The sequence below is a fragment of the Alexandromys fortis genome, unplaced genomic scaffold, assembly GCF_014885135.2.
Source record: "Alexandromys fortis isolate MF-2015 unplaced genomic scaffold, M_Fortis_MF-2015_v1.1 scaffold_35, whole genome shotgun sequence".
NCBI lineage: Eukaryota > Metazoa > Chordata > Mammalia > Rodentia > Cricetidae > Alexandromys > Alexandromys fortis.
In genome coordinates this window covers 6,828,866-6,851,902 of record NW_026067913.1, presented here as the reverse complement: position 1 = coordinate 6,851,902, position 23,037 = coordinate 6,828,866, and the positions used below count along the sequence as shown (strand labels likewise).

Sequence of the window (23,037 nt, the reverse complement as noted above, 5' to 3'; positions counted from 1 at the left end):
GCAGCGTTTAAGCAGAGGTTTATGTCCACTGTCACAGAACTCACAATATTCAGAACTTTACTGACCACGGTCCTGATTGAAGTCTACTAACGCCTATCATTTAGCTATATTTTTAAGGCTGGTGTCTAAACTTTCCTGATAAAACTAGGCATTCAGCAAAGTCGGAAATGATGAAAGTGACCATATTCCCTGCCTCTGCAGTTTCTGGAAGTCCTATCATGGCAGAGCAGGCAAGGAGTTAGGCTGTAGGGAATGCAATGATGACCACACATCAACCATTTCAAGGAAGGTAACTGACCAAACCAGTTCACAAGGCCGTGCAGGACTGCTGGGGACTGCGATCTCTTTCTGCCGTGGAGCAACAAAAATAACATGGAAGGAAAGGTCGGGTAATTTGGCTACTTTTTTTGAGACAGGATTCATGTAGCCCAGGTTGGCTCTCAAGTTTTAGCTTCTGATGGTAAGATCAGACATGTACCACTACGGCTGGCTGCTGATTGCCTATTAGCATTTGCTCCAAGTTTGAATCCACAGCTCCACCACAGACATTTATGTTTTGAAGTACACATGTTGGTATTAAGAAGTTTAGTATTGATTCAATCAGCAAGTTACTATAAAGTGTTACATTTATACATTTATATATTTACATTACCAGCACTGACACTATATGATCACAGTCACAATTATTTTAACATTACATTTTTGCATTTTTTCCCTTTCCCTCCCTCTTTGCTCTTTCATCTTCTGTGTGTGTGTGTGTGTGTGTGTGTGTATGCTGTCATGTAAGTGAATTTGCAGGCGTGTGTGCTCACGAGAATGGGAGAAAGCCAGAGGACGGCGTCTCCCTGCCTACCCTTCACCTTATTGCCTCAAGATGGGCAATACTCTTTAAGGAAAAGCCAGTGGGCGAGGTGGGTAGAACTCAGGAGGCTGAGTCCGAGGACCACTCCAAGGTCAGTCTGATGATTTGGCAAGACTCAGTCTGAACCCAGAACCCAGCCCAACCCCGACAGGAGCAGCAATAACAAAAGCCATCAAACTGTGCCATCTATTTACAGAATGGAAGTTTGTTTCTGCCTAAAGCAGGCAGCAAGGCTGGGAGTGACGGCACCTGCTTCTTTAACTAATGACCACCAGAAACCACATTTGAGTTTTTTTATACATTGACTTAAGAACATCAGATGTACCCAAGATTTGAATTTATAACAAGAGACATGGTGATGTAATATTTCTTTCTTTTTGGTTTGTTGAGATAGGGTTTTTCTGTGTAGCCTTAGCTGGCCTTGAACTCAGAGATCCACCGGGGCCTGTCTCCCGCCCACTGAAGTGATACGTCAGAAACAAAAGTAATGCGCACATCTTGGGTCACAGCAAACTGGATACAATGGATCCTTGGACATCACCCAGTACACACTTAAAGACAGGGAACTAGATATCCAAAACCATTGAGTGACTTGCTATGGACACAGAAAGACTTCTTAGGTCAAGTAAATTTGTTATTTTTATGAGTTCTTATCAAAGTTCAGTATACTATTTTAATATAGCACAAAGAAAAAGAAGCCAGACAGCGAGACAAGCTTGCAATCACAGTACTTAGGGGGCGGAGGCAGGTTTATCCTCACCTACATAGTAAGTCTGAGGCCAGCCTTGGCCACATGAAAAGCACCCTCCAAGTCCCACCCCAAAAGAAAACAAAACAAAACCAGAGGGGTAGTGGGAGGGGGAAAGGAGAGGAGAGAGACAGTCAGCTAGTCACATGGTCTACCCTGTTTACATGTGTCATTAGTGTTGTGGAGACAAACCAGGGCAGGAAGTGGGACAGCTGTCTTTGAAATTCCAAACCCAATTATTACCAGGGAGCAGGATTAGGAGCCTGCCAATGGATCCTGTTTTGACCTTATCCTGTTACTTTAATAATAAAGCCAAGCTGTCACCTTGGATGGTGGCAGGCAAAGCTGTTCTAGCAGAAGAAAGTATTCCCCACGTGTTGAGGCCGTTCACACGCCGGACTTTACCCCGTAAAGGACTGTGCCGAGCCTGGAGCCGATGTCAACCAAGACCTTTCCCGACAGGTCGGGCAGTACATGATGATAAAGGAACTTCAGCTCCATGAGTGAGAAGGAATGGGAAATAAAGCCTGCAGAAAGGAAAGAATGAGCATCAAGTTATGGGTTTGTTCTGCTCGTTTATTCTTTCCAGACAGGGCCTCACCTTAGTTCGCGTGACAGCCTGCCTGGTTTTCCTCCGACCTGGAGGACACTCCAAGACTCCCAACATCACGTCTTACATAATTTAACTGTCAGGAGGGGGGGGTAATAAAACAGAAGAGGGCAACAAAACATGGAAGCAGGCGGACCAGTCTCCAGGGAGGATTCTCTGGAATGGGGTGTCGCTGTCTTACAGTTACACAGTCAGAGGTGGGAGGGGCCAGGCCACAGCAGCGCTCGGCTCCCTTACCTCTCACCACACCAGTGGTTCTTCTGGGGACCCTAAGGCTAGACAAACCCCTTTCTTCTGAGTACTCGTCAGAGTCACTCACGGTGACAACCATCAGATCCGTTAGTTAGCTGAGCAGCTCTGGGTATCCAATCCGCATTTATAACTGATTATGGGGAGACATAGCCAACCTTCAGATTTTTGTTTGTCAAACCTAGTTCTCGAAATGTTTATAAATCAGCTCCTTGGATGTGGTATTTTTTCAGCTATTCATGTGTCAGCTTTTCCTCTAGCTCTCGGCCACATCTTTTTGTATCCCGTGAATACCATCTTTAGAGATGTGTCACTTGGTCAAAACAAAGTCCAAACAAACTCCTCGGGACCCTCTGCTCTGCTAAACCACACGCAGTAGTATCTGATCACATCTGACTTGCTGAGCACGGAGACTCTTTCAGATGCCCTGGAAGTTACACTCTTACGGGAGTGAGCCAGCATGTGCCGTATGCCAACCTCTGGAGTACGTGACAGGTCCCCTGTCCAGTCCCGTCTGATTAGGCTCTGGGCCGAAGAGCTATCCCTGCTTAAACAGTTCTGGACAGGACACTAAGTAACTGACCTCCCTACTCTGACATTTTATCTGCCTACCCACTCACTCACCTACTTGTTTGTGAGTGTGAACCTGCACTAATGTGCACGCCTCAGTGTGCATGCGGCACTCAGGACAACTTGAGGAAGTTGGTTCTCTCCTACCATGTGGACCCCAGTGATTAAACTCAGGCCATCAGGTTTGACAGCAGCGCTTTTGCCTACTGAGCCATCTGGCTGACCCTTAGAAAATAGTTCTATGTACCCTCCCTACCTTAATTTGGTAATTGCTATGTCAGAAATTAGTTTTTATTTTTAAAAATGCCCAATAGTCTGACTATAAATTTACACACTCAAGACATGGGAAGGGCTCATGAGAGATGGCTCAGTGGTCAAGAGCACTGACTACTCTTCCAGAGGACCTGGGTTCAATTCTCAGCACCCACATAGCAGCTCACAGCTGTCTGAAGATCCAGATCCAGGGGATCTGACACTTCACATCAATGCACATAAAATAAAAGTAAAATAAACCATAAAATGGGAAAAAATGCACACTGAAGTAAGAGCTTTGCAAGCTTGAATGCCTACCCAAAGGCGCCGTCTGGTGCGAGCCACACGCGGTACAGTAGTTTCTGCTCATCTTTCCTTCCTCACATAATGAATCAATAAAGTCTTCATCATACAGGAATGCATCAACGTGAACTGTGGGTTCTGGCTGCTGTCGTATCTGGAGAAACACATCAAAGGCGACAGAGTACAAAGGAACTTCTTTCTATTGCTAAATAAGGCAAAACACCAGCAGGTCTTCTAAGTCCTGAGAACAAGGCCCACAAGACAGTTGGCTGATTCAATTCTGTTTACTGGTCCTCTCTCACTGTCTCTGAGACACCGAGAGCTTTCTCTTTAATCTGAAGGACACAAAAACCTGACTTTTGAGTCTTACATGTCAACGACCATCAAAATACTTGGCAAGTCATCTTTGTTGAGAAAGCCAAGTTTTCAAGTTGCTAAAACATTATTAAAACTTCGAGTTTATATGCGTGGGCACAGTAGTTCCCATTTGTCATGCCAGCATTTGGAAGACTGAGGCAGGGTCTTGGAAGACTGAGGTGAGGGAGTTTGAGGCCAGTCTGGGGTATATAGTAAATTCAAGGCCAGCCTGGATTATGTATTATGTATTATGGAACATGTATTAGAAAAACAAAACAGGCTGGGCATGGTGGTGACGGCCTTGAGCAGAGCACTTGGGAGGCAGAGGTGGATGGATACCTGTGTGAGTTTCAGCAGTCTGGTCTACACAGCAAGTTCTAGACCAGTCAAGGTTTAGTGGAACTGCCTCATATAAATAAACAGATAACTATATACACACTTGGGAGGTGGTGGTGGGGAGGAGACAGAAATCTTTAATAAATAAATAAAAAAACTACACACACACACAATACCCATTATATATTATATTAATATATATACTAAAACTATAAAAACGTAGCCATAGCTGCCCCTTACTTCCAGCAATCCTCCTGCCTTTAGCCTCTCAAGTGCTATCATGTTCATCTTCATTTTCCTTTTAAAAACTTTCAGTGTTTTTTGAAGGCTATAGGCCAATTATTAATAAATACTTTTCCTTATTTAACATATTATACTATATAGTATGGTGTTGATAAGAATATTAATAGCACCCCAACTTCATTACACCTCCAGTACCAACAACACCCCAAACTCTATTCCAAAGTCTCAATTTAACACTGCTTTCTACTTTGCTCTTCTGAGAGCCATTTGAAGGACCGAGCACTTTCTAAGAACTGTTCGGGGTTCACAGTACCCACATACTATGGAAAAGTTGAGCTGGGTGTGGTGACACACACCTGTGACCCCAGCGCTCAGGAGGCTGAGGCCAGGAGTTCTACAGAGCAAGACCTGAGCAATCAAACCTGATCAACCCACCAAATAATCAAGCAAACCATACTCTCCAATGTCTCCCCACCAGCATAGGACTGAATTCCTCTGCTCAGGTGTTCATAAATGGAAAGGCCTAGACTGTTAACTCTTGATTTTTTTTAAATATGCTGATAAATGGATTCTCTAAAAAAAAATTTGTTGAATAAAATAGTACTGGGGAGTCCAAAGGTTAAAGTCTCAAGAGAAGGGGGGACATGACTGAAACACTATGTGAAAAATTGCCTAAAGCTGATCTCATAACTAACGGGTACGTGGTGTTAGGGAAAACCAGATTTCTCGAGTGGCACAAACAGAAATGAATTCAGTTCAACACACTTACTTTCTGAAGGGCTAGCTGTTCTGAGCAAAGCACCGCCTCTGGGGGCAGACAGCTCCGAAGGTCATCGGCTATGTTTTTCAACATAACATCATTGTTATCTTGAGTGAATTCGTCAAAATCCCCTGGAAAAGAATAAAAAGAAAAAGGAAATAGACCCCGCTCTTGCAGTCTGCCCTAGACTGAACGATCACAGACGACACACTTCCCACCAGACAGCGTGCATTTGTAAGGGGCTCGTCAAGAAGTTAGCACTTACTCGAGAGTGCTAACCCAAGTGCCACCAAAAATCGTGACTTTTTCAGGCTGTCAAGATGGCTCAGTGGGTAAAGATGTTTCTTTAAGACTTTAGTTCCATCCCTGGGACCCACAGGGTCGGAGGGAATCACTCCCACAAGCTGTCCTATCTCTACACATACTGTGGAGTGTGCACACACATAAAATAAACAAATATAAAACATACATTTAAAAATAAAATGAGGGCTGGTGAGAGATGGCCCAGCAGTTAACAGCACTAACTGTTCTTCCAGAGGACCTGAGTTCAATTCCCAGCATTCCCCTCCCCGCCAAAAAAGAAAAAAGGTTTTTTTTTTTCCTCCAAACTGCTCATTGAATAAAAGCAAAGACATAAAGACATTCACAAAAACTTGTTGATTTAAACTGCCCCCCCTTTTGTTTCTCTGTATAGCTTTGGAGCCTGTCCTGGAACTTGCTCTGTAGACCAGGCTGGCCTCGAACTCACAGAGATCCGCCTGCCTCTGCCTCCCTGAGTGCTGGCATTAAAGGTGTGCGCCACCACTGCCTGGCTTTTAAATTGCTTTGATTCATGAATAGTAATCCTTTAGTTTTCAGGGTATTCAATGCTCTAATAAATAGTGTAATATTTTGTCTTTGAGCACATGAATCTTAGAAATTGTTCAAAGATTATTCAAAGGATAGACAGCCTTAATCTGAGTATCTTGACTCCAAAAAAAAAAAAAAAAAAAAAAAAGCAACAAAAACAGAAAAGTTGCAAAAAAAAAAAAAAAAAAAAAAAAAAAAAAAAGGTAAGTGTTGAACGTAATAGGGCTGTGGCCCAGGTGTTTGTGTCCTTGTTTTTGTTCTCAGCAAAGCACAAATCAGATGTGATACCACACTGCCTGTAACTCCAGGAGGCAGGGAGATCACACCTGGAAGGTTGTCACTGGCTACACAGTGAGTCTGAGGCTAACCTGGGCTACGTAAGAGCTAGTCAGTCTCAAACACACCAGATAAACAAGAGTAAAACTAGCACCAACTACATAATCTATTTGAAATCAAGGTGCCCTGATGAAAAAGATGAAGAATACACACGTTACAGAATATTATTTTAAGGTGTGTTACTTTTGTTTATGCCGTGGAACATTTGTTTAATGAGGCAAAGATGTGTTTGACTAAATAAAATTCACCTGCAGCCCAGAGGCTGCGTCAGCAACCAGCTGACAGGAAACAGTAGGGAAGAGTCACGTGGAGAAGGGGTTATAAGGAGGGACAAGGAAAAGCACAGGACTTCTTGGGAGACCGAGGAGGTGAGCTGCTTGCTATTCTCTCTGGGAAGCAGGATTCTACCTCAATCCTTGAATCGTGAGTTCTTTAGCTGGACAGAGATTTAGATAAATTCTCTTGGTAGCTTTGAAGGGTCAACACCTGAGGGAACAGAATTTCCTCAGGCTTCAGCTCTTGTGGCCTAGCCGCTGCTGACTAGGAAAGCCGTAGATTAAAAGGCAGTAGCCATTAGAAGAGAACGTGCGCTCGTACACACAATCTTTTTTGAGAGAAAAGATCTACTCTAAAGTCGAGATAGACCTTGAACTCAGAGTGATCCTCATTTCAAGTCTTCTGCGTGGTTACAGGTATGTTACAATGCCTAGCAAAGATAGCATATTTCCTTAAAAAAAATTTTTTTTTTTCGAGACAGGGTTTCTCTGTAGCTTTGGAGCCTGTCCTGGCACTAGCTCTTGTAGACCAGGCTGGGCTCGAACTCACAGAGATCCGCCTGCCTCTGCCTCCAGAGTGCTGGGATTAAAGGCATGCGCCACCACCGCCCGGCTCTTAAAATTTTTTTTGAAAAATTTTTTTATTTTTATAGATTGTTTTGCGGGTCTGAATGTGTGAGCACTGTGTGTGTGTGTGTGTCTGGTTGCCGGAAGAGGTCAGTAGAGGGTGTGGAATCCCCTGGAACTGGAGTTAGGGTTGTGAGCTGCCATACAGGTGCTGGGAACTGAGCCCGGGACTTCTGAAAGAACAACAGATGCTCCCAATCTACGTCATTGCTCCAGAAATCAAACGGCACACTTTTAAAGACTGTGGTCAGTACCTGAATGGTCTGGCAGAAGGGCAAAGATATGGTAAGAGATTAACAGTGGGCAATCTAGGTAAAGGCGCAAAATGGCATTCATTTTGCTATAGTTTACACTTTTTGTGGGTTGGATTGTCTCATTTGTAAGTAGTTCGTAAATCTAAAACAGGGCAGCTTATCTGGAAATGAGGCACTGCTGGAGGGCTGCTACTCTCCAGGATGCTAAATGTTGACTGGGAAAAACTTAGAAAACGAAGCATTTATGTTTCTCTGAAGATACTACTATGATTAATTATGAGCCCTCCATGCCCAACAGGGCTTCTGTGTGCTGCCCTGTCCTGGAAATAGCTCTACGGAGCTATCAGGCTGGCCCCACACTCACAGACATCCACCTGCCTCTGCCTCCCGAGTGCTGGGATTAAAGCTGTGCGCCACTCTCCACCTTAACTCGAGACAGGATCTCTCCTTGAATCTGGACTTGTCAATCCAGCTGGACTAGCTGCTAGCCAGTCCCAGGGGTCCTCTCCACTCCCCAGTGCTGGAGTACAGGTACTTGCTGCCATGCCCCAGTGGACACTAGGGGCCGATACTCAGGCTCTCACGCTTGCTCAGCAAGCAACTTTACCCACCGAGCCATCTTCCCAGTACTATGATCTTTTTGTAAAATCAAATGTAATGTATAAAAACATGAAGTAATGAGATGTTTTGATCCACGTCTATATTATCCAACATTTAAATCAGGTCAGAAATAGCTATCTCCTATACACGTGACATTTCTCTATGGTGAAAACATTCAAAGTCTTCTAGCTTTTGAAAACACATGTCATTATTAGCTAGAGCCATCTTCTTGTGCAATAGCACACAATTATCTTTTTTTATTTCTTTTTTTTATTTTTATGGTTTATTTAACTTTATTTTATGTGCATTGGTGTAAAGGTGTCAGATCCCCTGCAACTGGATCTTCAGACAGTTGTGAGTTGCCTTGTGGGTGCTGGGAATTGAACCCGGGTCCTCTGGAAGAGCAGTCAATGCTCTTAACCACTGAGCCATATCTCCAGCCCCCAAAAAAGTCATTTCTATATTTGAACAGTTCTACAAATTGCTACTTGGAGAAATGAAAACAAACAGGTATCCATCCACAAAGGCAGGGAAGGAAACAAATGGGGAGATTTTAAGGAACTGTTTCTCTTCACAACCACGCACGGCCGGAAAGCTGGTCTGCCTCTCAGTCAGCAAGTGCCTCTTGCCTGGTCTCTCGAGTTTGGGGAATGGTCCTTCAAAAATTCCTCAAGTTGTTTCATCTTTGTAGCTCTTTGGACATGTTCTTCTTTATGGCAAGCTGCCAGGTGCAAGATAATATTTCTCATTCGACTCTTCACACAGGGTCGTCCATAGATGGTGATTTCAGCTAAGTCCCCAGGGTCGACGATGTCCACTCTCAGCAAAGCCTGGCTTAACCACTCTATTTCTGGGATTAAGACTTGATTGGGACCAAAGATCATTTCTGCTACCCGGGCCTCCGTGTAGAACATGGATCCCTGAGTTCGTGCGCCGGGAACCACCAGGGCCGCACGCGAAGCCGCGGGGACACAGGTGGAGCACTGAGCCGCTTCAGCGAGGAAGAGTATGGCGTCGGTCCATTCGCCTGGTCGTCAGTATCTGTAGCATGAGGACCCATAGTGGGAACTCTCAGCCCGCAAGCAGGAGCTCCCTTTTTTTTTTTTTTAAAGACAGTCTCACTGTGTAGCCTTGGCTGGTCTTGAACTTTCAGAGATCCACCTGACTGCCTCCTAAGTGCTGGGATTAAAGGCGGGCATCACCATGCCCAGCTTCCTTTCTAAAATTTCTTATCGAGTCAGGTTCTGGGCCTTGATCTCCTGATTCTCCTGCCCCAGCCTTCCAATGCTAGGCTTGTAGGTGAGTGCCTCCACACCAGACTTCCTTCTTTGAATATGTTTGGAAAATACTTATTTGGTGTGTGCAGTAGTCAGAGGACAGTTCTCAGGAGTTGGTTCCTTCCTGCACACACAAAATAAGCAAATATTTCTTGAGAGCAAACTCAGGTTGTCAGGCTTACCCACTGAACCATATTGCTGGCCTCTGGCTTCTTTCGTTTTTTTGAGGCAAGGTCTGTGTAGTCTTGGCTGGCTTCGAACACACAGTGTAGACCAGGCTGCTCTCAAACTCAAAGGTGTGAGCCCACCATGCCTGGCTCCTTGCTTAAACAGGATACATTGTTTGTTTAGAACAACATACATATTCATGTCATAAATTAACTACAAATAGGATAATGTTTCATAGATTACAAAGTTCTTTCATACACAAAGTCAGTTAACTGCTCCAGCACCAGCATGAAGGAGAGAAAGCTAGGCTACACTTACAGGATAGGACACCAAGTCTTTCAAGTCTAACTGATCTCAGTGGCGATAAAGGCAGGCTGGTAAGGGTACCTTCTTTCCACAGCACCGCTGGTCTCTCTGCACAGGAACATTCTTTCTTTGCATACCTTGAGAAGGGTGAGTAACACCAATAGACTACTTGGCGCAGAACTGATATGTGAAGGCTGTTTTTTCTTCCCTTGCCTATCTAGCTTAATATTTAAGTTACTGATTCATATAAACTCCAGAAGAGGTAGATTATACCTTATAATGAAACAAAATAATATTAACATATACTCACATTGTCTTAGGTAGAACTTAAATAGTGTCTTAGAAGCTCTGGTCCTGCCTCACTAATGGCTTTCCCCCTGTATTCCCAAAATCTAATTAAAATTTCCCAAGGTGTTAATTAATACCTAGAACCTGCTTAGCTGCTCTCTACAGATAAAACTGTGAGAACATGTATGACTCAAATTTAATTCACTTACATCAGTAACTTAAAACAAAAAACCTCATTATAGTAAATGAAAATATTTTATGGCCCAGTTCCTTTAGATTTAGTTACAATCATGCCAGCAAATATAGGCTTGCTATGAGTTTACCTTCTAAAACCAAAGGCTCTCAGGAAGCTCACTGTACCCTCTCACCACGGGGCAGACAACCATGTGCAGGCCCCTGGCTGGCGGGTACAGCTGCTGGGGGCTGAACACAGGCAAGGATAGGACTTCTGTGTTCGTCTGACTTAGACTCTGCCTCTCTGTAACTCTGAATCGTTTTCTGCTCTTTCAGCTCGAATGGCAGGTATCAAACCTTTAATGTTACACATTGACTGCATGAGCACTCAAGGCATGCGGGACTGTGCAAGTTTCACAGTTTTACATGCAAGGAGGTACAAATAATTTTTCCTTAAAGCAAAAAAAAAAAAAAAAAAAAAAAAAAAAAACCAAAATCTGAGAACTCCGATTTGACTGTGTTCAAAGGCAGAAGGGGATTTCTTTAGTACTTGCAGACTTCTTTGTGCTGGTTCTACTCAGAGATCTTAAGTGGTTAAAAGACAACTCTTGACTCACCTGGCTTTACCTCTGGTCTTTAGAACAGTCTCTCCAGAGACCCTGAACAGACTGATGAGCAGATCTTAGAGTTAGACTGCTTGAATCTGAATCCTGCGCCTACCAACCTATTATACAGTTACTCAACTCTCCAAGCCTCAGCTGCCCTATCTATAAAGTGGAAATAATCATCCCACATCTAAAGATTGCTTGGGTGTGTGTGTGTGAGAACATAAATTGCATGCTTAGAACACTGCCTTAGGGGCTGGCAAGATGGCTCAGTGGGCAAAGGTGCCTGCTAGCACTGACCTGAGTTTGACCCCTAGTTGTATTTTGATCTCTACACCCATGCCCACACACACATATACATACACATAATACGTATAAATAATTATAATACAAATAGTGTCTTAGAGTTGTCATTAGTCATAACCATCATCTAAGAAGTTCATTTGCACTTGAGGATCAGTGATGCTTATTAAATTCACTTTCCAAAATTATACTTTAAAAATTTACTAATTTCATGATCAAGGTGAAAACATGCCTGATTTATTTTGATAAGCTATAGTTTCACTTATGTATATCCCTAAATGCTCTTATTCTGTTCCAAGTGTTTTTTTTTCTTTATTCAACTGCCCCTGATTCATAATTAAGAGGACCTTTCAAACTTCAAAAGGAAACTTTTAGTCAAGGTGAGTAAAATTTTAATGGTTGGCATATAACTTTTGGGAAGACTAGCAAATCATTTTTCCCTAACAATGGCTATAACAATATCAAAACTGATATATCATGGAAGTGTATTCATTTAAACAACAAAAAGAATTCACTATGTAGACCAGGCCTTGAACTCACAGAGATCTGCCTGCTTCTGTCTCCTGAGTGCTGGGACTAAAGGTGTGTACTAACATGCTTGCTTTAAAAAACTGCATTTATTTATTTGTATATATGTATTTATATGTATGTGCGTACATACTTGTGAGGGCACGTATACCACAGTGTACAAGCAGAGGTCAGAGAACAACTTGCAGGAGTTGATTCTCTCCATCCATCTTGTGGGTTCTGAAGACTGAACTCAAATCAAACTAGACTTAGTAGGAGACTTCTTTACTGAATCATTTCAAATGGTCCCCCCCCCCCAAAACCCCTAAAGGCCATTTTAATTTGTTATGCCTACATAATTTCTAAGCATTTACCATTTATTTATTTATTATTTATTTGTTTTTTTCGAGACAGGGTTTCTCTGTGGTTTTGGAGCCTGTCCTGGAACTAGCTCTTGTAGACCAGGCTGGTCTCGAACTCACAGAGATCCACCTGCCTCTGCCTCCCAAGTGCTGGGATTAAAGGCGTGCGCCACCACCGCCCGGCAGCATTTACCTTTTAATATTTTTATTTTTTGTTTGTTTATTAAGACAAGGTTCCTATATGTAGTTCTGGCTGGCCTGGAACTTGCTGCATAGACCAGATTGACCTCAAACTCATAGAAATCCTCCTGCCTTTGTCTCCCCCATTTGGGAATTAAAGGTGTGTGCCATCACACCTGATCCAAACATTTATTCTTTGAAAAATTTATTTTTAGTACTTTAAATTTGTGCGTGTATGGCATGTGCATGTGTCTGTGGGCGTGCTTGGAAGGCAGGGCTGTCATATTCCCTGGAGCTGGAGTTACAAACAGAGGTGCTGGGAACTGAACTCAGGTCCTCTGAAGAGCAGTGAGGATTTTTTTTTTTGAGACAATATTTCTCTGTGTAACAGCCCTAGCTGTCCTGCAACTCACAGAGATCCACCTGCCTCTGCCTCCTAAGTGCTGGGATTAAAGGCGTGGGCCACTACCACCCGGTCCGGGCAGTGATCATTCCTAACTGCTGAACCATCTCTCCAGCCCCTAACCTTTGGACAGTCAGAAACAGTTCTAGCGTGAACAATTAGGAACCCCATGAAGAACATTGGGCATGCATGGATTCCTTCTGTTTTCTTCCTCAAGTACTCGGATAAGACTTCAGATAAGCTGAAGCCTTCTGCAACACACTTTGAAATTTCCTGGGTGATTATACTAAATAGTTCTGACAGATATGAAGAAAGATGGGTGGCTTTGTAGGGTGGCACTTGCCTGCAATGCCAGCGCTCCTTCCCCCCTCCCTTCCTACTGGCAGGATGAGGAAGGATTCTAGGAGAGCCTAGAATAAACAGCAGGCTCCCGGCTGAAAACAATGAAGATAGACTTCACCCATCTGCTACAGCACTGGATATAATAACAAAAACAAAGCTGGGCTGGGTGGTGGTGGCACAAGCCTTTAATCCCAGCACTCGGGAGGCAGAGGCAAGCAGATCTCTGAGTTCGAGGCCAACCTGGTTGTACAAAGTGAGTTCCAGGACAGCCAAGACTGCACAGAGAAATCCTGTCTTGAAAAAACGAAACCAACAGTTGGAAGTTGGTTGTTTTAATTTGTATTTATTCAATTAGTTAGACCAAACATCGTTTAGCTATTTCAGAAGGTGTAGTAACAGTCCTGTGGAAACTTTAACCTTTTGGAAAGAGATTAAAGAAGTGTTAATTGACCGCCTAAGGACAGTTAAGATTTTCTCAATTACAGAAGTAGGCAGTAGGAGAGAGGGCGGGAAAAGCTTCTCCAAAGGGCATGATAAGTTCCTTAGAAGTTTCTGCTTACATTTAATTAAATATATGGGGAAAAACAGTCAAGGCTAACAGCCCAAGATTCAAACCCCACTTTGGGGACTGGTGAGTTGCTCAGCAGCTAAAGGCACTAGTGTCGTAGGCCTGAACCCATACAAAAGTGGCAGGGGAGAACTGACTTAACAAAGCTGTGTTCTGACGGCCACATGAAGCTGTAGCACATGTATGTGCACACATATGTGATCACCTTCCATCACAAATGTTAACAATCTACCTAGTTCCTTGGTATAATATACCCCACATGACTGCTATAAGAAATCTGCTGTAATCTGTCATTTCCCTTCCTTACAATTTTTGGATGATTTCCCATTTCTCAATGTATCAAAATTCATTCTAGACTTTTAAAAAAATCTTTTTTAAAAAAATGCTGTTTATTTATCATGTATACGGTATTCTGCCTCCATGTAATCCCTGGCCAGAAGAGGGCACCAGACCTCATTAGGGATCGTTGTGAGCCACCATGTGGTTGCTGGGAATTGAACTCGGGCCCTTCTGGAAGAGCAACCAGTGCTCTTAACCTCTGAGACATCTCTCCAGCCCCCCAAAAATCTTTTTTCATTTTACATACCAATCCCAATTCCCACCCCTCCTCCCATTTCTTCTACCTTTCCCTCCGCCCCACCCCCCATCTACTCCCCAGAGAGGGTAAGGCACATTGCTGGAAGAAGGCCCTTTCCACTATATCCAGGCTGAGCAAAGTATACATCCAAAGAGAATGGGTTCCAAAAAGCCAGTACGAGCAGTAGGGACAAATCCTGGTGCCACTGCTAGTGGACCCATAGTCTGCCCCAGCCATGCAACTGTCATCCACATTTAGAGGGTCCAGCTTGGTCCAGTGCTGGCTGGAGTTGGTGAGCTTCCATTCGCTTAGGTAAGCTGTTTCAGTGGGTATCCACACCATGGTCTTAATCTCTCTGCTCATATTCTCACTCCTCCCATTCTTAAACTTGACTCTAGGAAACTTTTAAAGTCATTTATAACACCAGAGTCTAATCATTCTATTTGTTTTCAATTTAATCTTGAATTAATAAATAATCATTGTATTTTTTTTCTGGGGTACAATAAATACATTGCAGAAGAATAAAATCAGTTCAGCTATCATACCTTTCCCCTCACACACTTATTTCTTGTTGGAAAGAACATTTTAAAATGTGCTTTTAATAATTCTGAAATAGCTGGATGATAAAGGCACACCTCTAATCCCAGGACTTGGGAGTCAGAAGCAGGTGGATCTGAGTTTGAAATCAGCCTGGCCCACAAAGTGAGTTCCAGGGCAGTCAGGGCTACACAGAAAAACCTACCTCCAAGAAAGCAAACAAACAAATTTCTGAAATTTTGTAACCAGTGATCAACACTCCCCCCCCCCCAACTCCATTCCCTACACTCCATGTAGTGTCTTCCACTCAACGCTATAGTTTTTCAAGTTTGGTAATTTCCTACTCTACAGAGTGCTAGCCTTTGAATGTGTTTGAACACTTGGTCTTAAGTTAGGAGCGCTGTTTTGGGATTCTGTGGAACTGGATGGACAAAGCGCCGGAGAGATAGGACTATAGGGGAGGGGCTGGAGGGATAAAGACCCCTGGTTCAGTCCATGGTCGTGGCTTCCTGGTTGGCTGTAGAGATGAGTAACTAGCTCCCACCACTATGCCTTCCTGTTAGTTACCACTGGTGAGGTTATCTGGTCCACAGACGAAAAAAGTAACAGTGAGATAATACAGTATTTGTCTTTCCTCCCTCCCTCCCTCCCTCCCTCCTTCCTTCCTTTCTTTCATGTATAGTGTTCTGTTTGTCTGTCTGCTTGCTGGCCAGAAGAGGGCACCAGATCTCATTACAGATGGTTGCGAGCCACCATGTGGTTGCTGGGAATTGAACTCAGGACCTCTGGAAGAGCAGTCACTGCTCTTAACCACTGAGCCATCTCTCCAGCCCCAATATTTGTCTTTCTGTGCCTGGCTTATTGCATATAACACAAAACTCTCTAGATTTATCTAAGTTATTGCAAGTTAACAGAAATTTCTGTTTAAAGGGTGAAGCTTGGTCTAGTGTAAACTGTGTGCTTAGATGTGGGAATCCCTAGGTTCAGTGCCACCACTCAAGCAAGCCGGCAGGTAGGCAGGTAAGGCAAGCAAACAAAAAAGGCTGAACAATATTCTATTGTGTATATAAAATGTTAAAGCTCCATTTATAATGCTGAAATAAATACAGGGGTACAGATAGCTTTGATATACCAATTTTAATTCCTTTGGATATATATGCAGAGGTGGAATTGTTGAATAAGTTAATTCTATTTTTAGTGTTTAGAGGACCTTCCAATACCACTTTCCAAAATGGATACGCTAATTTAACTTACATTTCTACCAACAACATATAACCATGTCCCTTCACATTTTTGCCAACCCTTGTCATTTTTGACCTTTTTGATAACAGCCACTGTAAGAGATGTGAGGTCAATTTCTCACTTTCTATTCTCATCATTCCCTAATATTTTTGCTCTAGATGCATCTCCACTGTTTCATGCTACTTCCTAGGCACGCTGCTCCTTCCACCTCTGACCTGTATCACCCCCTGGCTCATCTCTAGAGAGTTACTAGAAAGTAGTAGGAGTACATAAGGAGCACTAGGTCATATGGAACTTCTTATGCTCCCAAATTAAGAGACTTCCACTTGCTTTCTTCTAAATCAACCAGATGCCCGATAAACAACCCAACAAGCATCACAAAACAACTAGAAAACTAGAAAGCAAGCGAACTGTTCCGTTACTACAGGATCTGAGGAGGTAGACTGCGCTAAACTGCTTTTAAATCTTTAATAAAGCCCATTCATGGCATTAGCCGCCTGCAAACTAGAACCGCTATAGAGCACACGAGGAAAACAAAACAAAATAAACCTAAGGAAAGCTGTCTGTGGCCAGAGACAGAGAAAAAGAATAACAGAGACTACCAGGGAGCCTCAGTTCGCACTCCATACAGGCAGGGTGGCTACTAGGGAGCCCCAGCCCACACTCCACACAGGGGTGGGTGGATAGGGGTGGGAGCGAGGAGGTGGCTGATGTCCCATCAGTGGAGCCTGCTGTCTCGGGGTCATCAACACCCTGACACCTGCCCAGTAGCAGAAATCACAACAGGCTTGGTTTGACTTCCCTCATCAGTGAAAGGTGGCCTAGCAAGGTGACCCAGGAAAGCGGCTTCTGTTCTTGTAGAAAGAACTGAGCACACAGGCAAGAAGAAAGGAGAGTCCCAGGTGCCTACAAAGAAACCTCTACAGCTGACACTTTCAACGACTGAAGGCGAGGGAAGGAAAGGCGGTCTGGTCTCAGCATCCTTACCGTGTATAGTAAAGGTAGTATAGTACTGGCCAATACGTCGAGAAAGGAAAACCCATGGAAAGGGCGGGGAATGAAATCAGGCATGCCTATGGCCAATACAGAGGCTATCATGAAAATTCACAAAACATTGCATATTTTTGGTTTGAAATTTTTTTTTCTTCTAAGAAAGAACGTGAAGTGGGCTGAGGGGTATGGGAGGAGTTGTGGGAAGGGAAAGAATATCACCAAAATATATTGAGAGAAATTTTCAAAATCAAAAACATTAAAAAAGGAAATCAAGTCTATACAGAGATGACATGATTATCTTTGGAGAAAGAACTATGGAGTCTACTGAAAAATACCTAAAACCAGTCATTTCAACAAGGTCACATGTCACAAAACAACGGACAGTTACCCTCACATTTGTATAGAGAAATGGAAATTAAAAGTACAATTTATGGGCTGGTCAGATGGCTTGGCAGTTATGAACACCTGTTCTTAGAAGACCTAGGATCAAGAGGATCCTAGACAGCCTGGTCTACAAGAGCTAGTTCCAGGATAGGCTCCAAAACCACAGAGAAACCCTGTCTCGAAAAACCAAAAAAAAAAAAAAAAAAAAGGATCCTAGAGACCCACATGGTAGCTGCAGACATATGCAAAACACTCATATACATTAAATAATAATGACAAAAGAACATTACACATTTAAAAACCCTACATTGTATAATAGCTCAAGAAAAATATTTAGATATACATTACAAAACAAGGGCAAAGAAAACCTAACTAATTGTAGAAAGCATGTATGCAAATGGGTCGTAACACAACATACCAAATGAACATGCCACATCTCCTAAAACGCTGCAATTTTCTTTCCTCTTTTTAGTTTTTCGAGACAGGGTTTCTCTGTGTTACATTCCTAGCTGTTTTGGAACTAGCTCTTGTAGACCAGGCTGGCCTTGAACTCAGAGATCCGCCAGCTTCTGTGCCACCACCGCCCAGTTTATGCAATTTTCTTAAACATCTAAGAGTTTTATGTTTTGTTTTGTTTTCTAGGCAGGGTTTCTATGTATGACCCTGGCTGTCCTAGAACTCGCTAGGTAGAACAGGCTGGCCTCAGAGATTCCCCAGAATTCTCAACTTCTTGTTAAATGCAGGCCCCCATCTGGTAAACAGCCACATAGTCTCCTTTAACGTTGTTTGAAGTTTCAACATAAATATGACAATGGAAAATTGCTTGAACCTTGGACCGGGAGGTGGTGCACACCTTTAATCTCAGCGCTTGCAAGGCAGAGGCAGGTGGATCTGAGTTTGAGCCAGCCTAGGCTACACGAGCTAGTTCCAGAACAGGCTCCAAAGCTACAGAGAAACCCTGTCTCAAAAAACAAAAAAGAAAAGAAAATTTCCTTAACCTCTGTAATTTTTGGTTTTACTTTTACTATTAACAGTTTAAAATTAGTCTTTTTGTCCATCTCACACCCCGAAAGATTTCCATTTTACCATGTATAAAAAAATAAATGTATAGCTACATTGGCTTGTTGTTGTTATTACTTTAAGGATAATTCTACAGCCTTAAACCTTTTTGAACATTGCTATTCCGGGTAGAATCCGCCTGTGCGAGTAACTTAACAAAGAGGTTCTAGAAGCCTGACTAAAGTCAGCACGAGCATCACAAACCACCTAAAGTTGGTTCTCAGGCATCCATTCCTAAAATGCACTGTGATGACCAGGTATGAGGTGTGCGGTGGCCAAGAGCTGCCTGGGAACTTGGTGCATAGTCTCCGCCCTGTCCTGGTACCCCAAGATCTAGGCCAACAGCAAACGGCCGGGCTCTAGCTATGACAGCTTACGAGTAGTTCTCATCCAGTGGAGCAGTGCCGGGACATCTGCTGGAGCCGTAGTACCGAGCAGCTGAAGCACAGCTCGCCGAGCGGAGCCAAAGTCCATGCCGCAGCCAGCAACCACAACACGAACACGTTCGCACTGAGCACGCGCAGACAGACCCCGCGCTCGCCGCGACCCCGCCCTCCGTGGAGACGTCACTCCAGAGGGCCGAGCCGCTAAGCCCCGCCCCTTCGGGGATTCCCGCCTCTGGCGGCTCCGGAAGCCCCGAGCCTCGCCCTTCGCTGGGTCCCCCTGCACACTGTCACCGAGTCGCTCTTTCTCCAGGTGGCTCTTCGAGTCCTGACTGTCCCCCGAGATAGCACCCGGAGAGGGCCGGTTTCGCCGCTAGCCGGCCGCCGCAGTGACGTACAGGGAGCATACTAAGGTCAAAGGTCAGCCCCAGCAAAGAACGCCCCTCAACCCTTAGCATAGGCGGCCGCCGGAACTAGGTTTTGTGCCCCGGAAGCGGAAGTGTGTTTTCTCCACGAAGGGCTGGCCCACGCTGAGTGATGACGTCTCCTCATTGGGCGGAAGGTTCGGTGGCTGTCGTCGGTGTTCCAGCTGGTGGGAGTTGGCTTCTCGGCGCTGGGCGCTGGGCCCCTGGTGTCTGTAGCTGGGAAGTTGGGCTGCAGGGTCGTCCCTGTCCTTCTGCTTCCAGTGTTCCTGGGTGTCATTCTGCGGCGCAGGGCCTCGCCCCGGACTCGCCGGCCCTGGGGGGCCACGGCTTTAGTGGTGCCTTTCGCGGTGAGTGTGGGGGTTTTCCTCGCTCTGCGCTGCTGAGAAAGTAGCCGGGGCAGCCGGACCCCTAGTTTGGGCGAGACGCTTCTGCGGGAGTTGTCCCTCGTCGCCGCCGCAGGCTGCGATCGCCGAGGCGGAGGTGCCCCAACACTCTTATTTCTTGTCTTCCGTCGCAAGTTTTACTAAAGGATGCACTGTTTACCCTTTTAATTTGTCTTCAGATTTATCCGAGCCAAATAAGATGTAAGCATTTGTAGTCTTGATGGCTTTCCTGAACTTAGATGAGGCTACTTGCTCAAAGCCTTCTGATGTGTACTGGATTTTGTTTTCCTTTTAGTTCTTAACATATTGTTATTTCTGCACGTAGTAGATCTTGGCTAAATGAATAAGATAGTTCAGTGACAAAGATAAATTTTGTTTTTTATTAGTTTACAGTACTGACAATGCTTTTGTGTTTTGAGACTTTCTCCCTTTTTTTTTTTTCCTTTTTCGAGACAAGGTTTCTCTGTGTAACAAACCTGACTGTCCTGGAACTCACTTTGTAGACCAGGCCGACTTTGAACTCACTGAGATCCATCTGTCAGTGCCACCACCTCTAAGTGTATATAGATTTTCTTGTTGCTAGTCTTCACTTAGTTGTTATGTATGCATTTGAACAAAATGTTTACAGGTAAGATGTAAGGATAAAGTAATGAAGGACACAAGCCCCATCAGAGATGCTAGGAGTACAGGGGAGGAAAAAGTCGATAAATAATATATTATAGCATGACGAATAATGACACACTCTAGTTAGGCATGAAGAGGTCTGGGATAGCCGGGTGGTGGTGGCAGCGCACGCCTTTCATCCCAGCACTCGGGAGGCAGAAGCAGGTGAATCTCTGGGAGTTCGAGGCCAGCCTGGTCTACAAGATATAGTTCCAGGACAGGCACCAAAGCTACAGAGAAACCCTGTCTCATAAGAGGTATGGGATGAAAGTTAATTGCTCCTTAAGAGATTTGTCTGAACTACTTGCTGTTGAAATCAAGTGTCTATTTCCTAACAGGCTTAAGAGGATGGAAGAGAGTTAGGTAGCACGTTTAATACAATTACTAGGACAAATCAGTAGTGGTCCAAAAGAAGAGGGAGACGTTCCCTCATACCTATGCCCCTCGACTTTTTGAGTCTGAATAGTCTTTTTCTGACTTAATAAAGAGTACTATACAAGGCATAGTCCTTCCATGGTAGCTTTTTTTGCTTTTAAGGGTAGATTTTTTTTTTGTCAGTGTGCTTTTGGAATAAAAACTTTTAGTCTCTTGGGATGCTTTTATCTTGGTTGATCTGCTGTTATATTTGCCCCTTATTGTGAGAATGCATGCTCTTCATCAGTTCCCCTTGAGAGTGTTCTCACCTACATGTGTTGTGTTCATGCATTATTCCCACAGGCCATGCCTTTCTTTCCCCTAGCCTTCAATTTGAGAGTTTTGCACTTTCTGCGGACTCAGTTGGCCCAAAGCAAGTTCACTGCTTCCATCTCCCATTTTCCACCAGGTTATGTAGTATAGATGTTGAAATGTATAGAAGCAGTGTGTTTTTTGTTGTGTAATGTGTATGTTCAATTTTTAAAAAGACTAAGCCACATGTGTCTGGCTGCTTTGTAGGCTGGGAAATAATTTGAGCACAGGAATTGGAGGTGAGCCTGGGCATCATTATCAGTACCCCACTCCTAAAATATACAACAAAGCAGTGTAAGAAAAGGAACACTTATCTAGACATTTTACTTAAGTTGTAGGACATTATGAATAACTAAGACTCTTGGATTTTTTTTTTCCTGTATTGCTCTTTCTAACTTTCAGAGCCGCTTCCCTTTGCTCCCATTCATTGGTTAATGCCGTTGTTAGCCGCCTGGCTATTCAAACTGGAAACGCTGGAATAACTTTTGCCTTCTTCCTCATCTTTTTACAACCGTTTGGTCAGTCAGTCCTGTAGACTGTCTCGTGTATTTTTGTTGTTCAGGAGCACTTTTATTTCTCTTGTAAGCTTTGGGATTATGGCTAGTACTTGTAGATTTGTGTCTCTCGGGTTTTTCTCCATTGGATGCATTTGCTGTTGTTTCCAAAGATGTTTTTATTCCGTATATTCGGGTACATATGTTTATGTGTGTACATAAAGTTTTTGTTTTCCTTTTTGAGACTAGATCTTAATATGTTGCCTTGGCTGACCTTGGAGCCATGGTCTCAAGTGATCTTCCTGGTAAAATAAAATATACCTGTAATGTTCCTCTGCCTAAGATATTTTAAAAGTTGAGGACAAGCTGGGCTATTGTGGTGCACTACTTACTCAGCACTGAAGAGGCAGAAGCAAGCAGATATGTTCGAGTTCGAGACCAGCCTGGTGTACAGAGTGAGTTCCAGGACAGCCAGGGCTACAGAGAGAAACCCTATTTTGAAAACAAAACAAGCAAAACATTGAAGACAGTTTCATTCCTGTTTGACTTGAGGAATGTTGCTGAGGCCAGACCTGGCTGTGCCTAATCAAGAGTTTAGATAAGACTACTTCTCTAAAACATTTTATTATTTTTTCCTCTGAAGTCATTGTCCCTGGAGACTGTGACTGAGGATTTTATTTTGAGCTGATAGGCATTGTATAAATGTAACTAATGTAACATTACTTGTCTTGTGCCTTCCTCCCCTTTTCCTTTTTGCCCTATCAGTGCTCTCTTCAGTTTCAAAAGCAACAACTATTTCCAAGGGTTTTTGTGTTTTGTTTTTGCAGTTTTTGTTTTCAGTTTTCCTTTTGGCAATATTTTGTTCTTGTAGGGTTTTTTCCCCCTCTTTTCTTTTCCTTTCTTACCTGCCCCCCTTTTCCTTTTTCTTTTTTTCACAGGTTCTTACTATGTAGCCCTGGCTGGCCTAGTATTTGTTATTTAGACCACACATGTAGATCACCGAGGTCTTCTAGAAGTCTCCCATCCAAAATAAAAACTGTGCACTGCTACACTCACCCTTTTGTTTTTGTTAGTTACTATTCTCGTTGTTTATTGGGTGTGATATGGGGAAGGGAGGGAGGTATGTGTTTATGTGTTTGAGCATTTGTATATGTGTGTAGGTCTGAAGAAGAAACTAGAGGGGAGAATGTTGGATATGTTCCTTCTTGCCTAACTCCTACCTAACAGGGTCTTTTTTTCTTTTTAATTGTAAAATCTTTTTAAAGTTATTTTTTAATTTTTGAGATTATAATATAATTTTTTAATTTCCCCTTCCCTTTCCTCCCAATAAACCCTCCTATATACCCTTGTTCACTTTAAAATTCATGGTTTTTTATTAACTGTTGTTACATACATGTATGTATATATTTCTAAATACATAAATACACCCTTCTCAGTCTATATATGACTTGTATGTA

General features: G+C 43.4%; 2 protein-coding genes across 3 annotated transcripts in view; one reads left to right on the top strand and one right to left on the bottom strand.

Annotated features, from left to right (window-relative positions):
- Positions 1 to 19,154, bottom strand: part of LOC126499592 (uncharacterized) — a 28,975-nt gene extending 9,821 nt beyond the window's left edge. Inside the window, exons 1-4 of the mRNA XM_050138880.1 lie at positions 18,884 to 19,154; positions 5,300 to 5,421; positions 3,610 to 3,748; positions 2,016 to 2,137 (exon numbers count right to left, since the gene is read on the bottom strand). Of these exons, the coding sequence (XP_049994837.1) occupies positions 2,016 to 2,137; positions 3,610 to 3,748; positions 5,300 to 5,421; positions 18,884 to 18,980 (480 nt within the window). The 5' untranslated portion in view covers positions 18,981 to 19,154. The remainder of the gene's footprint in view (positions 1 to 2,015; positions 2,138 to 3,609; positions 3,749 to 5,299; positions 5,422 to 18,883) is intronic.
- A 249-nt stretch (positions 19,155 to 19,403) lies between these two features.
- The window catches only part of LOC126499584 (signal recognition particle 54 kDa protein), a 63,928-nt gene continuing 60,294 nt past the window's right edge, over positions 19,404 to 23,037 (top strand). Inside the window, exon 1 of one of the 2 annotated variants that reach the window (XM_050138868.1) lies at positions 19,404 to 19,661. The gene's annotated coding sequence lies outside the window, so the exon portion shown is untranslated. The remainder of the gene's footprint in view (positions 19,662 to 23,037) is intronic. The other variant, XM_050138866.1, reaches the window with a different exon arrangement.